The sequence below is a fragment of the Physeter macrocephalus genome, chromosome 2, assembly GCF_002837175.3.
Source record: "Physeter macrocephalus isolate SW-GA chromosome 2, ASM283717v5, whole genome shotgun sequence".
Taxonomy (NCBI): Eukaryota; Metazoa; Chordata; class Mammalia; order Artiodactyla; family Physeteridae; genus Physeter; species Physeter macrocephalus.
In genome coordinates, this window is record NC_041215.1 from 10579946 (window position 1) to 10597796 (window position 17851).

The window sequence follows — 17851 nt, forward strand, 5'->3', positions numbered from 1 at the left end:
AGTACCATATTGTCTTGATTACTGTAGCTTTGTAGTAGAGTCTGAAGTCAGGGAGCCTGATTCCTCCAGCTCCATTTTTCGTTCTCAAGATTGCTTTGGCTATTCGGGGTCTTTTGTGTTTCCATACAAATTGTGAAATTTTTTGTTCTAGTTCTGTGAAAAATGCTAGTGGTAGTTTGATAGGGATTGCATTGAATCTGTAGATTTCTTTGTGTAGTAGAGTCATTTTCACAATGTTGCTTCTTCCAATCCAAGAACATGGTATATTTCTCCACCTATTTGTATCATCTTTAATTTCTTTCATCAGTGTCTTATAGTTTTCTGCATACAAGTCTTTTGTCTCCTTAGGTAGGTTTATTCCTAGATATTTTATTCTTTTTGTTGCAATGGTAAATGGGAGTTATTTTAGTTTTGTGGTAAGCTTTGAAATAGGGAAGTCTGAGTCCTTCCACTTTGTTGTTTTTAAAGATTGTTTTGGCTATTTCTGATCCTTTGACATTTGATATGAATTTTAGGAGCTGTTTCTCAATTTCTGCAAAATTCCAGCATAAGTGTTGCATTGAATCTACAGATCAATATGGGGAGTACAGGCATCCCTCGTTTTATTGGACTTTGCTTTATTGTGCTTTGCAGACATTACTTTTTTTTTTTTTACAAATTGAAAGTTTGTGGCAGCCCTGCATTATCAGTTGATGGTTAGCATTTTTTAGCGATAAAATATTTTAAATTAAGATATGTACATTTTTTAGTGAGAAAATATTTTAAATTAAGATATGTACATTGTTTTTTTAAGACATAATGGCACACTTACTAGACTACAGTATAGTGTAAACATAACTTTTACATGCACTGGGAAACCAAAAAAATTCATGTGACCCTCCTTATTTTGATATTTGCCTAATTGTGGTGGTCTGGAACCGAACCAGCAGTATCTCTTAGGTATGACTGTGCTGCCATATTAAACTCTGATCCATGAACATGGGATGTCTTTCCATTTACTTAGATCTTCGGTTTCTTTCAACAATGTTTTGTAGTTTTCAGTGTACTAGTTTTGCATTTTTTTCTTCAATTTATTCCTAAGGTTTTTTTTCTTTTTCATTCTTTTTTTTTTGATGCTATTGTAAATAGAATTGTTTTCTTTTTTTAACTCAAAATGCTTCTAATTTCTTAGTTGAATTACAATGTTATGTTACTTACTGCTGTACAGCAAAGTGACTCAGTTATACAAATATATATATGTATATATATATATATATTCTTTTTCATATTCTTTTCCATTATGGTTTATCACAGGATATTGAATATAGCTCCCTGTGCTATACAGTAGGACCTTGTTGTTTATCCATTCTATATATACCAGTTAATCCCAAACTCCCAATCCAAACCTCTCCCACCCCCCTCCCCCTTGGCAACCACCAGTCTGTTCTCTATGTCCCTGATAGAATTGTTTTCTTAATTTCATTTACAGTTCATTCATTGCTAGTTTATAGAAATACAATAGATTTTTGTATATTGACCTTGAATCCTGCAATCTCACTGAACTTTTTAAATTAACTTTAATAGTTTTTTAGTGGTTTCCGTAGGACTTGCTATAGAGAAGGTCATTTCATCTGCAAATAGAGATAGTTTTACTTCTTCCTTTCCAATCTGGATGCCATTTACTTCTTTTTCTTGCCTAATTGTCCTGGCTAGAATGTTCAGTACAATGTTGACTAGAAGTGGTGTGATCAGACACCCTTGTCTTGCTTCTGATTGGGGGAAAGCATTCATTCTTTTACCATTAAGCATGATGTTAACTGGGGTATTTCACTGATGTCCTTTATCAACTTGAGGAACTTCTAGTCCTATCTTTTGAGTGCTTTTTTCAGGAAAGGTTGTTGGATTTTGCCAGTTTTATCTTTTGAGTCTCAAGGTAGTCATACAGTTTTTCCTTTATGCTGTTGATATGGTTTATTACATTGATTTATTTTCAGATGTTAAATCTTGAATTCCTAGGATAAATTTCACTTGGTAATGGTGTATAATCTTTTACTACGGATTTGATTTGCTAGAATTTTGTTGAAGAATTTTTAAGTCTATTTTCATGAGATATTATTCTGTAGTTTTTGTCTTTTGATATCTTTGATTTTTGTATTGGGGTAATATTAGCCTCATAGAATGAATTGGGAAAATCTTCTCTTCCATTTTTTGAAAGAGTTTTTGAAGGATTGGTATTAATTTTTTAAAGCGTTTGGTAGAATTTATCAGTGAAGTCATCTGGCTTTGGCTATTTTTTGTGAGAAGTTTTAAATCACTAATTCAATCTCTTATTATAGGTCTATTCAGATTTTTAGATCTTATTAAATCAGTTTTGGTAGTCTGTGTCTTTCTAGAAATTTGTCCATTTCCAGAACTCTCTGTCTTTTCATGTGGATTTGAATTATTCTCTGGTGTCACTTACTTTCAGCCTAAATAGCTCCCTTTAGTATTTCTTTTTCTTTTTTTACAGTTTTATTGGAGTATAGTTGATTTACAGTGTTGTGTTAGTTTCAGGTGTATAGCATAGTGATTCAGTTATGCATATACATATATTCATTCTTTCTCAGTTTCTTTTCCCATATAGTTTATCATAGAATATTGAGTAGAGTTCCCTGTGCTATACAGTGTGTGTATGTTAATCCCAAACTCCTAAGTTAGTATTTCTTATATGGCAGGTCTGCTAGCAATGAATTCTCCCAGTTTTTGTTTATCTGGGAATATTTTTATTTCATTTTCATTGTTGAGAGATAGTTTTGTTGGATATGATTCTTGGTTGACACCACTACCTCTGGCCTCCATTATTTCTGATTAAAGTCAGCTGTTAATCTTATTGGGCTTCCAGTGAGTCATTTTTCTTTTGCTTCTTTTGACATTTTACCTTTGTCTTTCTATATTTGACTATATGGTGTCTGGGTGTGGATTTCTTTGCATTTACCTTACTTGGTTAAATTTCTTGGATGTGTATGTTAATGTTTTTAATCAAATTTTGGAAGTTTTCAACCATTATTTCTTTGAATATTTTCTACTCCTTTCTCTGTGTCCTCTCCTTCTGGTACTTTTACTGTGCACATTTCAGTGAACTTATGGTCTTCCATGTTTCTCAGAGGCTCTGTTCATTTTTCTTTATTTTTTTCCCCCTCTTCTCTTCAGATTGCATAATTTCTATTGATCTATATTCAAGTTCATGGAGTCTTCTGTCAGCTCAAATCTGCTACTGAGCCCTCTAGTGAATTTTTCATTTGTTTTTGTACTTTTAAACTACAGAATTTTTTTCTTTTTTTTCTTTTTGTTTGTGTTTTTTTAGTTTCTGTCTCTTTCCTGATGCCATTTGGTGAGGCATTGTTCTTTAGACATGGTTTCCTTTTGTTCTTTGAACATATTTATAATAGCTATTTTGAAATTTTTGTCTGCTAATTCTAACATTTGGGACTCCTCGAAGGCAGCTTCTGTTGCCTCCTTACTTTCCTGTGTATAGATTTCACTTTCCTGTTTCTTTTCACGTCTCAGAAATTTTTGTTGAAACTGGACGTTTTAGATGATACATTGAAGAAACTCTGGACATTGATTCCCTTAGACCTTGTTGTGCTGTTGTTTGCTTATTTACCTGTTTATTTCTTTAGTGACTTGGATGCACTGTTTCAATAAATTTTATTTGCCCTGCAGCATGCAGCTGCTGATATTGCCCCTCAGAGATCACAGCCTTGGGCATATGCATAGTTACCCTGGCCACAAAGCTTCCCACCTCCACCCCCAGAACAGTGGGATTAGCCAGGTTCTCTTTGTCTCTTTCTTTGATCTTCCAGCTAAACTTTTGGCTGTTCTGCCTCTATTGGTATCACACCCAATTAGCTTTCACTAGCTGCTAGCTGATGCTGTATTTTTTTTTTTTTTTTTTTTTTGGTACACAGGCCTCTCACTGTTGTGGCCTCTCCAGTTGCAGAGCACAGTATCTGGACGCACAGGCTCAGCGGCCATGGCTCACGGGCCTAGCCGCTCCGTGGCATGTGGGATCTTCCCAGACCGGGGTATGACCCCGTGTCCCCTGCATCAGCAGGTGGACTCTCAACCACTGCGCCACCAGGGAAGCCCTGCTGTATTGTTTTTGATACAGTTGCCCGGGGGTACAACTTGTCTACAGCCTGACCCCATTAGATTCTGGACCCTTCACAGAGGCAGGGTGTTACCAATATTTGACGCTTGCTCAGACTCCAGGAGAGCTCTTAGCTGTCTTTTCCCTGGTTACACTTCTAGTTGGTTTACCATTTTACTTGTTGCTTACTAGTATTGTGGAGCTACTGGCCTCCTCTTAGTTGCTCACTACCAAGATTTCTATTGTTTTTGACAATGCCCTTAGGCATGAACTTCCTCATGCTCTGTTCCAAATAAAGTTAGTCCTCTTAGGGTGAGCTATGGACCTCTCAGTTCTGCCTCTCCCTCTGGGAAGACTACTGCACCACTGCACTGGAGCTAGGAGCAGGGTGGTCCACTTCCAGAGTGACACTCCTGGTCTACGAATAGGTCACTGGATAGAGATGGTAGCTTCTAGTCTTCTTGGCTTTTCCCTTTCAGCATGGAACCTCTGCCCTACAAGCAAGCCAGAGAAGGGGCTACTGGAGTACTGTATTCTTGGTTTGCCATACCTGGGGTAGAGCCTCCAGTCTGGGAGTGAGGACTGGGTGGGCAAAGGGAGTTCCCTGACTGGAACAGATTTTCTGCAACACAGTGTTGGGAGGTATGGGAGATGCCAGTGGCCTGTCTTTCCCAGGGTGAAACTATAGCCCTAGACTGGGAGCTGAGGAGACAAAGACCTCTGTCTTTTAGGCAGTAAAGCCTCCATCGCACTGAGATGAGGAAGGAATGGGAGAGGGTTGTGGCTCAAATGTATAGACTTTTACTATTCTTACCAAGATTTAGTAAATTTTCTCCATTTGTTGTATTGACCTTAGGACAATTTCCAGATACTTTATTTTTTTTTAATTGAAGTATAGTTGATTTACAATATTGTGTTAGTTTCAGGTTTACAGCAAAGTGATTCAGTTATATATATTCTTTTTCAGATTCTTTTCCATTATAGGTTTTTACAAAATATTGAATATAGTCCCCATGCTATACAGTCAGTACTTGTTGTCCAGATAGTTTAAATGGTTTGTTTAGAAAATAATTTTCACCAGTTAAATAGTTGTTTTATTGAGGACAGAGTTCACCAAGTTTCTTACGGCTCCATTCTAGAAGTTTCCATTTGCTGCCAGCTTTTGTAAACAAAGTTTTATTGGAATGCAGCCATATCCATTTATTTATATGTTGTCTGTAGCCACTTCCATGCTCTAATGGCAGAGTTGAATAGTTGAAATAGTGAGCATGTAGCCTGCAAAGACTAAAACAGTTACTATCTGGCCCTTACAGAAAAAGCTTGCTGAGGAATGACTGCATTATCTTTCTATTCTCCCTATGGAATACAATCCTACAAAATTATTGTCATATGAAGAGGGCATGAAAGAGTATACAGTTAGAACTGCAGGAAATGTTGTGTCCATCAATCAATTAAAAAAAAATCATTGTTCTCTGTTTTTGGTGGTTTGTGGTATTTGTCAGTTTTTAAATTTTTTGTTTTATATTTTCTAATTCTAAATCAATATTCCATTTTATACCTAATTTAGTATTTTTAATTTTGCAATCGTCTTCAAATGGGCCCTAAATTGTATAAGCTTCCTCTCTGGACTAGGAAGGGCAGCAGAGTGATAGATTCAAGTTGTAGACCTGAGTTTCCTCTACTCCAGTGTTCTACTTACTATATTCATGAATTTTTACCATGTCAACATATCACCTATCCTTCGTTTCCATATTTCTTTTAAATTGCTTTTTTTTACTTAAACAGTAGACCTTACATGTCTCTAGAGTCACTGGCTTGATGTGCCGCTTACATCTTTATGAATGGCGCTGTGTGGGCACACCAAACCGGGGGTTTCATCCAGCAGACACGGAGTGGGGTGGGCTCTGGCTGCGGGAACAGAGTAGGCTGAACAAGGCACTGAGGATGGTGGGAGACCAGGGTGGTGGTCGGGGGAAACTGGGTGGGCCAGCACCTTACCATGCCTCCCAGCAAAGTTCTGAGCTTCTAGGGGTGAGTAGGGCCTGTTCTCCTTGTGCCTCGAGGGCCAGGCAGTCATCACGGGCACTGCAGGCTGAAGGGTGGGGGGCATGTGACCTTCTGTCTTTCAGCACTGCTTTAAAGGACACTGCATCTGGCTGACACCTGACATCCTCAAGCGAGATGGCAACTGGGGCGCCTGGAGTCCCTTCGGCTCCTGCTCGCGTACCTGTGGCACAGGTGTGAAGTTCAGGACCCGTCAGTGCGACAACCCACAGTGAGTTGGCCCTGATGTTTCCCAGCCTTCCTCGGTGGCAGCTGCGGTCCCCAAGGGCCCTTGCTAGCCAACCCTATCCTGCAAGGCCCCTGCAGATGTCAGTTCTGGAGAGGGTGTGAGGGCAGACAGCTCTGGCCCCTTCTCATCCTCCTGGGAGGGACTGAGACTTAGAGAGTGGAGGGCTCATGCCACATAGCCTGCTGGGGCCAGAGCCAGCTCTGGAGACTTGGAAACCTGGTCTTCTGACCTGGTGGCCTAGGGCCATTCCTCCCACTTGGCCTGCATCCTACTCTAGACACCGACCTCCTCTGCTCTTCTTGGTTGAGGGCATCAGGAATAGGAGGTGGAACAGAGATGGGACAATGGGGATAAAGAGGAGGGCTCTCTCAGGCCCCAGGATGCCGGGAGCCTGAGCAGGAGAGCAGCTGTTTGCAATCAGGCAAGAGGCAGGGTCAGTGACATGCCACCCACTCCCAGCTGCCCAGGGGAGAAACAGCCTGGAGAGGCTGCCCGAAGGCCCGCTGGACTCCCACCTCCACCCATGCTCCCCTTCCTGCCTCCCAGGCAGGCCCCATCCCCTGTGCTATCCTCAGAGCGCCCCTGGGGCTATTACACTTGCCTCAAGATGAGATTGACAAAACAAGAAGTTAGAAGCCAGGTTCTGGTCCAGGGTGCACAGTCAGAAGAGCAGATCTGGCCTGACAACCCCTCTCGCCCCCCACCAGGCCCTGACTCCTCATGGTGCCTGATGCTGGGCTCTTGGGGTCCAGGGGACTCACCCCCAGGTCTGGCCCTGGGGGAGATCATGCAGGTTCTGGGTGCTCTATGTTCTGTCCCTCCCCACCTGCGCACTCTAGGGATTTTCTTACCCCTCTGGCTGGTTCAGCCTTCTTGGTGGCAGCAAGGGACAGGGGCAGCAGTGACGTGAGCAAAATTGCTAGAACTGCCTGCCATTCCATCTGTTCACAAACACTGTTGGGCCTGGAGAGTAGCTAACCCCTGGCCAGTGCCAGCATTCCGTGCACATCAGTGACCATCAGACAAGAAAGGTGCGCCACACAGAGCTCTGAGCTCGGTTCATTTATGTCAGCCTCACTTGCATCTGTGGGGAATACGCACAGCTGCAGCTCCCAGAGCATTTCAGAGCCCACAGGCCCCACACAGCCTCTTTGTCAGCAACGCCAGTGCGCCCCGTGGGCCTCCCATTTCATGTGTCCTCCTGGAGATGACAGCTGGGCCTTATGCTGCCCCATCTTTAGTTGCTGCTCCCTGGCTCAGTAGCTTTTCCTGGGACACTGTGGCCAGTGTGAAGACTCCTGAGGTTCCCAGCTGGGCCCCCGCTCACTGGATTGAGTTCCCTCTGTGTTCTTTGCCTTGCCACCCTTTAGATTGCAGAACTGCAAACAATCTACAGCATGAGCTCAAGCTCTTCAATTTCTCTTCCTCCCTGGCCTCCCCTGAATTCTCCAACTCACATTCTCTTTTGGAATTATCATGGATTTCCATTTGAATCTGTATGGCTCCTGTCTGGGCTGGCCAGGGCTCCAGCGACAGCCCAACCTCTTCCTGCTTTTTCCTGCTGCACGGTGCCCCTGGGCTCCCCACGCCTATACCCAGGGCTGCACCCCCTCCTGGTGATGCCCTGGTTGGTGTTGTCATTGGTCTGTGGTCCCATCAGTGGCCCTGGTGTAAATCTCAAAGTCACCCTTTCTTTCATGGTTCCCATCAAACACTGAGGCCTCTTGGTTCTTTCTCCACAAATTTCTCAGATTGTTATTTCCACTGACTTCCCCTGAGAACATGGCACTGTGCAAGGAGCCTCATGGAAGCCAGCCCCTTCCATCATTCACTCTACAGTGCTATATGCTATACATCCATCATCACAGCAGAACATGACTTTTGCCCAAGTCTCAGGGGGGGCCTCGGGTTCTGCTTGGCTGAAGCCCCCCAGCTCCTCCCAGGGTGCTGATCTGCCACGCCCCATCACCCTGCCTGCCATGGACACCTGTTAGCCACCAGCTGGCGCCTTTCCTGTGGGGTTAGTGCTTTGTGGACTGCTGATGTTCTCAACAATGTAAGGAAATTACAGAAACACGGCCCAAGTTTTCTTGAGGTGGAGGGATGCTGGAGATGGAGTGTCCACTGTGTACCTGACACTTGTTAAGAACACTTGTAGCAAGATTCCACTACTTCAGAATTGCTCCGAGTCCCCAGCGTGTGTGAGGCCCAGGCCCAGGCCCGGATGTAGGGGAAGCTCACCCAGCTCCACCACCCTGGGGCTTATGGCCGGGGGCACAGCAGAACCTAAACACCCTGTTACAGCTCACTGTTGGTTCACTGCCACAGCTACAGGAGCTGGGATGGGGGTGGGGGGTGCACAGGGGCTGACTAGACGCTCCCTTCCCATGGGGCCCCCGAGAGAGGGTTACCAGAGCCTTCTATAGTGATGTTCCGAGGCCCTGGGGTCCTGCGGCTGGGACAGGGCAAGGCTGCGTCCCTTCACTCAACAGAGCTGCCCCCTGACCCCCAAGGATCAGGGATTCCCCCCAGATCCCACAAGTGGCACCCCGTGTGCTGGCCTCTTCCTGGCACTGAGCTGCAAGACCTTTCTGCTTTCTCCTCCAGCCCAGCCAATGGGGGCCGCACCTGCTCAGGCCTTGCCTACGATTTCCAGCTCTGCAACTCCCAGGACTGCCCTGACGCCCTGGCTGACTTCCGTGAGGAGCAGTGCCGGCAGTGGGACCTATACTTCGAGCATGGTGACACCCAGCACCACTGGCTGCCCCACGAGCACCGGGATGGTGAGCCCTAAGGGGAGTGGGCATTCAGTGTACAGGCCAGGGCTCACCGGGCCACTGATTCTGCATGGGCATGCCAGCAGAGCCCACCCTGGGCAGGCTGGCTGCCGGCTTGGGGTTCACGGCAGGACTGCAATCCCAGAAGAGCCAGACAACTGCACCTGGCCAAGGATGCAGCGGAGGGGGCGGGGCCCAGCCGGCCCCAGGCTCCTGTGCTCACCACCCAGTGGACAAGGCTAGCGTTGCGCCTTTACCCCGGCTCAGCCATGAGGCGGAGGGCAGGGGCGGAGCCTGCCAAGGAATCAGATTACTTCTGACCTCTCGTCTTTCAGTGGGAGCTCTCAGTTCCAAGTGACTTAAACTGGTTTAAGCATCAAAAGGCATTTGTTGGCTCCTAGAACTGAAAAGTCTGGTAGTTTCAAGCATGAGAGTGTTTGTATTTCATTTGGGTCCCCCTCCCACTAAATGATGGAGAAACACAGTTTCCGTTCCTTCCAGGCATTGGGCAGAGGAGGGGAGTGGGGACTGGGGCCTGCTCTGCTGTCTCCATCACCCCATGTGTGTCACACCGGCTGAGCACCTGTTGCAAACCCCACATGTGCATTCAAGGAGGCGGTGCCAGAGCAGACAGATCCCCCTCTCAGAACGAGGCTTTGGTCTGGCGAAAATTCAAATAATGACGTGGTGTCATAGTGACCTCGGAGGGAAGGGAAGGTGCCAGGGACCCGAGACTGAATCAGGAGGCATCTTATTTGGGGTTTCAGAGGTTGACTGAAAAGGGTCTCCAGGTAGAGACCTGGCAAACAGTCATTTTCCCTTCCCCTCGATATGGGGGTCTCTGGGCAGGGCCTCGGGAATCTGAGACCTGGCTGCACCAACAACAGCCTGGCTCAGTTGGGAAAAGCTCTTCCTAAGTCCCACACAGCAGGGTCACGAAGGGGGTTGCAGTTATCTGCCCCCTTTCGCTTTCTCTCCCGGCCCAGGGCAGGCATGTAGGGGGGCGGGTGAATCATAAGAAGATCCTCCTGGGTGAGAGTTTCTCCTTGCAGGGTGCTTCCCTTTAGCAAACTTGGGAAGGAAACTGCAAGCAGAGTGAGCGGTGTAGCTGGCCCTCCTCACCAACACCCCGCTGCTTCCCTTCCAGCCAAAGAGAGATGCCACCTCTACTGTGAGTCCAAGGAGACTGGGGAGGTGGTGTCCATGAAGCGCATGGTGCATGATGGGACGCGCTGTTCTTACAAGGACGCCTTCAGCCTCTGTGTACGCGGGGACTGCAGGGTGAGTGCCACGAGGCCAGTGCGGTGCCACAGGAGCAGGGGCAGCCGCAGCTCAGGGCCTCAGCTTTCTGGGGCTTTGGGAGGATTCGCTGAGGCTGAGCTTGCAAAGTGTTGCAAACAGCATCTAGATCAGGGCAGGCTCTCGGCAAATGTTGGTTCCCACCCCTTGCTCCCCCTCTTCATGACAAGGGTTCTCAGACTTGAGTCTGAGGAACCACCTGAGGAGCTTGGGGCTCCACCTCAGAGATTCTGCTTACGTAGGTAGAGGCTGTGACCCAGAGCATGAGTTTTGCCAGTTTTACCCCGTGATCTTGATGCACATGGTCCCTAGGGGACCCCTTGTGAAGCACTGCCATGTCCTTGCACTCCTCTGGGCACTGGACAGCTTACTCTCGATCAGGGTGGACCACCATGGCTCTCGTTGGTGTGGCTCTTTGTAGAAATGACCTGCTGTGTTTTCTGTTACTTTATTGTCTTTGGCTTCAATCTTAGGCTGTTACAAGAGACAACTGTGGGGCACACTCGGCACAAAATAGTAACATGAGTGCAGAACTGGCCCGTCCCCTAGAAATACCTGGAAGCCTCTGTGTAGATGAGACTGATTGTAGGTGTCAAAGAGGCTGATTCTCATCTTACCTTCCTGCGAAACGAGCATCTTCACGATGTCCCTGGCAGAGAGCCTGGCAGAATGCCGCAGGCCCCCTGGCGGAGATGGATGAGGCTGGAAGAGCAGGGAGGTGGGGTGTGGAGTAGCTGGAGGCAAGCTCAGGGATTCTCTCCAGGCACGTGATTTCAGTAGGACTGCAGCCAGCCACGAGGGCAGGCCATACAGTCCGCTCACACTCCAAACACTCAGCCAAATACTTAAAGACAGCAGTGTCTCCCCTGTACCTGAGGGGTTTTCATTGATGGAGGTGACCAAATGATGACACAGAGAAGTCAGTGCCATTGAAAGAAGAACTTATTACTTACATTTCCTGAGGGAAAGGTATGGCATGCTGTGCAGGGCCACATGGAGAAGAACCAGATTCAGTTGGGAGGCAGAGAGGGAGAAGGAGAAAGTCTGAGCCAAAGCTTTTATTGGGGTTTCCATGGGAAAAGCAAGGCAGGCACAGTAAACAGCTTGGGATTGGCCAGTTTGAATAATTCTGGCAGGAGTGGTCTCTAGATTCCTGGTATCTGACCCTGGGATGATTTAGAGCAGAGACATATTGGCTTAGTGTGTGAGAGTTTGATAAAGGGAGGAATCAGTTGGTTTGTGTATGAAAGGTGTGCTTCCATTGCTGTCCCTAAGAACTGGCTAGCTAGCCCTGGGAGGGGTGGTCTCTTCTTGACCAGCAAGATTTTTAAGATGTCAAAACATCATAACACACAGAAAATATTAAAAACTGTGATTAAGAGAGGGCGTAGCATGGGAAACATTTAGTAGTGGAAGTAGCTTTTGATGGCAGCTGTGCGTATGGTACGAAAATAACAGGGAAGTAGGAACACTAATTCACCCTCTTGGTTAGTGGGCGTGTCTAGAGCTTCACTCCTGACATTGACAACTGGAGAAGAATAGGGTATTTCATTAATTAATGGTGATTTTGGACAGATAACAGTAGAATGATAGAGTTTTGCATAATTAGAAAATGTTTACATTTATATATGGTCACATTGCAAAAGTTAGAAAACAAAGGAGACAGAAAGGTTGAAAACACACAAAGGAGGGCTTCCCTGGTGGCGCAGTGATTGAGAATCCGCCTGCCGATGAAGCAGTAAACAGCTTGGGATTGGCCAGTTTGAATAATTCTGGCAGGAGTGGTCTCTAGATTCCTGGTATCTGACCCTGGGATGATTTAGAGCAGAGACATATTGGCTTAGTGTGTGAGAGTTTGATAAAGGGAGGAATCAGTTGGTTTGTGTATGAAAGGTGTGCTTCCATTGCTGTCCCTAAGAACTGGCTAGCTAGCCCTGGGAGGGGTGGTCTCTTCTTGACCAGCAAGATTTTTAAGATGTCAAAACATCATAACACACAGAAAATATTAAAAACTGTGATTAAGAGAGGGCGTAGCATGGGAAACATTTAGTAGTGGAAGTAGCTTTTGATGGCAGCTGTGCGTATGGTACGAAAATAACAGGGAAGTAGGAACACTAATTCACCCTCTTGGTTAGTGGGCGTGTCTAGAGCTTCACTCCTGACATTGACAACTGGAGAAGAATAGGGTATTTCATTAATTAATGGTGATTTTGGACAGATAACAGTAGAATGATAGAGTTTTGCATAATTAGAAAATGTTTACATTTATATATGGTCACATTGCAAAAGTTAGAAAACAAAGGAGACAGAAAGGTTGAAAACACACAAAGGAGGGCTTCCCTGGTGGCGCAGTGATTGAGAATCTGCCTGCCGATGAAGGGGACACGGGTTCGTGCCCCGGTCCGGGAAGATCCCACATGCCGCTGAGAGGCTGGGCCCGTGAGCCATGGCCGCTGGGCCTGCGCGTCCAGAGCCTGTGCTCCGCAACGGGAGAGGCCACAACAGTGAGAGGCCCGCGTATCACAAAAAAAAGAAAACACACAAAGGAAATGGGAGTAATAAGATGAAATGTAGGAGTCCTCACAATACATGTGAATGTGAAACTGTTCTTTTAAAAGAATCTAATATCCAAGTGGATGCTGTCAATGAGAGAATATCAAAACACAATGACGCAGGAAGTTTCAAAGAGAAATGACAGCAAAAGACATGTCAGGAGAATAAAGACACACACACACACACACACACACACACACACACACACACACACACACACACAGAGCAGGGATCTCTCTCTCTCTCTCTCTCTCTCTCTCTCTCTCTCTCACACACACACACACACACACACACACACACACACACACAGAGCAGGGAATCAGGAATTAAATGAGGCCATAAAGATTCTGATTCCAATCCCAGTTTGGGGTATTTTCCCCCACAAGTCCAACAAGCAATTCTCTGACACCAGCTGGATGTTGTGGGCTGAAAAAAATTGCATAATGTGAGAGATGTTAGTTAAGTTTTATTTGGGGCAAAATGAGGACTATAGCTCTGAGGAACTGCTCCAAAGAGGTAAGAGGAGGTCAGTATTATACATGATTTTAGTGAAAGGGGGTACGTGCAGTCAAGCACACATTGTGGCAGAGGCTTGCTGCTGGTCACAAGAAGGTTGCTGCTAGTCACCAGGAGCAGATGTCGCCATTAATGATTTTGGTGCTTTCTTAGATAGAAGATGCAAGAATTTATGGGTTCATAAAATCTTCTCCTGAAAATATCTAACTCTCTGAAGGCCTGTTCTGTCAGTTTTTCCCAGAGCACAGGAGTGCCTCATTCCTGATCTCCACCCTGAAATCCTTTCAGGTGTGTTGAAGGTCAGCAACTGCAGAGGCTAGTGACCTAATCCTTGTAGAAGCAGAAGGCAAGTGCCAGTTTTTAGTTGGCTGTGTCCTACAATTTAACTCAGTTCTGACACTACCTACCTGGAGATAGCATCAGATCCCGCAGGTTAAGGCCTCAGTCCTATAAGACGGCCCCCTGCCTTCAGATGCCAATCATAAGTCCACGTTGTCACCTGTGCTTCTGATTAACAGGCTGTAGATTGGAGGTTTCAACAACCCCTTCCTTGGGTTCAATTAATTTGCTAGAGTGACTCTTAGAACTCAAAAAACAGTTACTAGATTACCAGTTTATTATAAAGGGATATAGCTCAAAAACAGGCAGATGGAAGATGCTTAGGGCAAGGCATGTAGGAAGGAATGGAGCTTCCAGGCCCTTCCAGAGCGTGCTGCTGTCCCCAAATCTCTATGTGTTCACCAACCCAGAAGCTGTCCAAACCCCACCCTTTTGGGTTGTTATGGAGACTTCATTACAGGCATGACTGACTAAATAATGGGTCACTGACCACCTACTTAACCCCCCCACCATAAAGACAGCTTTATGGCTCTCACCACAGGAAATTCCAAGGGTTTTAGGAGGTCTAGCCAGAAACTGGATGAAGACCAAATATATATATATATCATAAATCACAATATCACAACCGCCCCGGCTGGACAGGAGGTTCTCCCCTCCCTCCCTTCCTCTCCCTCCTCGCCTCTTTCTCTTCCCTCCTCCTCAGCATCAGCTTCATCCTTCAGGCAACATATGACTGTTTACAAGGACCGTATCCTCTCATCTGGGCAACAGCCCTGGCAGGCCTTGCTGCTCTGACTCCATGTCACAAACGTGGAAACAAACTCGAAGTTTCTCTGAGACTGCATTGCCAGGAAGTGGCTCTGTAGCCCCTTCATAGTCTAGAGACCCTGCCCTCAAAGGTCTTTGTAAGACAAAAGTCAGAAATCAAAGAGCAAAACTAACACAATATTGTAAAGCAACTATACTCCAATAAAAAAATTTTTTTAAGTGTGTATTTTAAAAAAGCAAAAATAAAATATGAAAAAGATATATCAAAAATAAATAAATAAATCAAAGAGCAAAGGGAAAGGAAGCAGTCTCACAAGAGGCGGTGATAGGAGGATGCTGAGGGGTGAATTGGCTCTGGGCTTTCTGGCAGCCAGGGCAAAGAGGGAAACCTGTGATGCTGTGGTGCACTCAGGACAGACGGCGAGCAGACCAGCTAGGAGGAGAGGTTGTCTTCCCTGCTGAGGGTGGTCATGGATATGAAAGTGGCCTCAGGCAGTGTGTTCAGACCCAGGGTCTGCTCCCCACAGAGCTCTGGGGCCCTGGGAATGGTGTGCTATCGGCAGGGCTATAGAGAGTAACAGAACCGGAATTTGTTACTGCCTCTACCAGGTGGCCCTGGGCAAGGAACGTCCCTGCTCTGTGTGGGACAATTTTCGATACTAGAGTGGACAGTGTTGAGAGGATTGGTTGAGAGAATGAAGGCAAAAGAGTTCCTACCAACTCTTGTCACCTCCTGCCCAGACACCCCGAGACACACTGAAGAGGACACTGTTCCTGGGGGCAGTGTGAGGGAGGGACATCTTGGTCTAAGCTTTGGGTGCGAGCCCTGGAGGGACCACCTCTGGGGCTGCGCTGCGTGGACAGCCGGGAGAAGGGGCAGAGGCCATGTCTGATATGTCCATTAGGATGCCAGCATGCTGTGGCAGGACAGCCTCAGGACCAGGCCCTGTTTAGGCTGTACAGAGCCCTCCACAGGTCACACTGTCCAGACAAGTGGATGAGTGAGGGGGAAAGGCTGGTCCTTGGGTGGGCACACAGGGTCTGTCTTGCTCCAAAGCCCCCTCTCCTTCCCCTGCATCCAGAACTGCTAGGAAGTGATGCCCAGACCTGGGCTGTGGAGGGAACAGGTGGGGAGAGGGGATCTCGAGTGTACACTGCACCCCCCCACCCCTCTGCAGAAGGTGGGCTGTGACGGGGTGATCGGCTCCAGCAAGCAGGAGGACAAGTGTGGTGTGTGTGGAGGGGACAATTCCCACTGCAAGGTGGTCAAGGGCACATTCACACGTGCGCCCAAGAAGCTCGGTGAGTGCGCCCCTCCCTCCCCCTGCCCAGGGCACCCAGGCCTGAATGTCTATAGCACCTGGCCAGGTGACTCTGACTGGGTTCTCAGCTGTTTGCGGGAGAGGGGATGTAAGTCTGGGAGGGTGAGGTGGAGAGAGAATCAGGGTCAGGGGCAGCTGCGCCAGGCCCCAGGGTGGGCGGGGACAGGGATAATGCCAGGGTATATGTGCACAGGGTGGGTCTTAGAAGTCTTTATTTGAGGACACCCTCCCCAGCCCTCCAAGGCTTTCCGGTCGCCAGCTGGCCTCCCTTGCTCGCTGCCCCCAGCCACCTGTTAGCAGGACTTTGATGGGCTTGTCAGTGCAGCCTGTGGCCTAGGGACATGTAAGCCTGTCCCCACAGGGCCACAGGATGGGGCTGGGGAACTTGGGGGTCCCTGGCCAAGGTGGGCTCTGGGAAAACAGACCGCTTGGTTAGCCTCCTTCCACAGTGGTACCTCCGTCTGGCTTCGGTGCTCTGGGTGGGCTTGCAGCAGCTGACTGCTCTACCTCTGTCCGAAATGGTGAGAAGCCACTTTGGTTCACCTCTTTTGGAAGAAGGCCATGGGACAAACCTGCCAGACTCCACTCAGAGCTGGTGCCAGGGTGCAAGGAGCTGACCTTCTGCGTCGCCCCACGTGAGCAGGCTGTCTTCAGTTTGCGGATTAAGCCACCGAGGTCCAGGGAGGGCAAGCAGTTTGCTGAAGGCCTCCCTCCTGGATGTGGCATCTTAGCTCCGTGCCCAGGTGTGACTCCAGGGACACTCACGAGGACGCCCACTAAGTTTTCAATGGAGGAGGCTGAAGGAGCACCTAAGATTTGAAGATGAGCAAAGGGCTGTGGCTGGCTGGGATGTGCTAGCTTTCCCGTGGACCCCTCTCTGGGTGGGCAGTCAGAGCCCATAAAACATTGGGGGCTCTGGAACCACCTTCGAGGGCAAGGCCCTCCTGGCATTGTCTGCATTCGACGGCCTCTCCCTTCTCATTTGGCTTTGTCTCCCCACATCCCAACAAAGGTTACATCAAGATGTTTGAGATCCCGGCAGGAGCCAGACACCTGCTTATCCAGGAGGCAGACACCACCAGCCACCACCTGGGTGAGTGTCGGAGCCCAGGCAGTGCGGCGGATCTGCAGCCTGACTCTTCCGGGGATCAGGGGCCCGGCTGAGAGGCGTGGCTGCAGCCCCATCTCCCCAGTCCCTGGCCTGGCCCACCTGGTAGACGTCTCCTGGAGTCATTTCCCAACGGAGAGGCCAGGCGTTGGGATCAGAGGGCTTCCCTGGCAGCAGCTGTGGAGGGACATGTGTTTAAAACATGCCACACCTCCCCACCCTAACTCCATCTCGAGGCCAAGGGGGAAGCCACCTGTCCACTGGAAGGCAGGCAGGGTCCTTAAGCAGCGGCGGCTAAGGCCAGCTGGTAGATGGGCTCCCATGATGTATTTGCATTTTTTCATTTAGTTTCATTTTAAATTCAAGTGATTCTTTTGGAATAGGAATTCCTGGCATCTGTTGAAAATTTGGATGTTCTAACAACTCTCCCCTTCTCACATGGCAGCCCCTGTGGGGCTGTGCTCCTCCAGGCTGCCTGGGGTTCCTCAAAGGGGCTTCAACCATCCATGCCCCCACCAAGTTGTAAGGCCGAAGTAGGAAGTGATGCCGGGGTCACTGAGGGGACCCCACACAAGTCCCTTCCCCCAATTTGGATCCCGACCTTCCTCCCTGTGCCCTGGAGGCCAGACTGGGTCAGGGGCTCCATGACTGTCTCCATCTGGCCCCCGCCACTGACGCGAGACAGACACCACTCTTTTTTTTTTTTTTTTTTTTTGCGGTACGCGGGCCTCTCACTGTTGTGGCCTCTCCCTTTGTGGAGCACAGGCT

At 47.8% G+C, this 17851-nt stretch overlaps 1 protein-coding gene across 1 annotated transcript in view; it reads left to right on the top strand.

Annotated features, from left to right (window-relative positions):
• Positions 1-17851, top strand: part of ADAMTS2 (ADAM metallopeptidase with thrombospondin type 1 motif 2) — a 241542-nt gene that overhangs the window by 205828 nt on the left and 17863 nt on the right. Inside the window, exons 11-15 of the mRNA XM_024116347.2 lie at positions 6238-6383; positions 9009-9184; positions 10326-10459; positions 15832-15955; positions 16988-17068. Of these exons, the coding sequence (XP_023972115.1) occupies positions 6238-6383; positions 9009-9184; positions 10326-10459; positions 15832-15955; positions 16988-17068 (661 nt within the window). The remainder of the gene's footprint in view (positions 1-6237; positions 6384-9008; positions 9185-10325; positions 10460-15831; positions 15956-16987; positions 17069-17851) is intronic.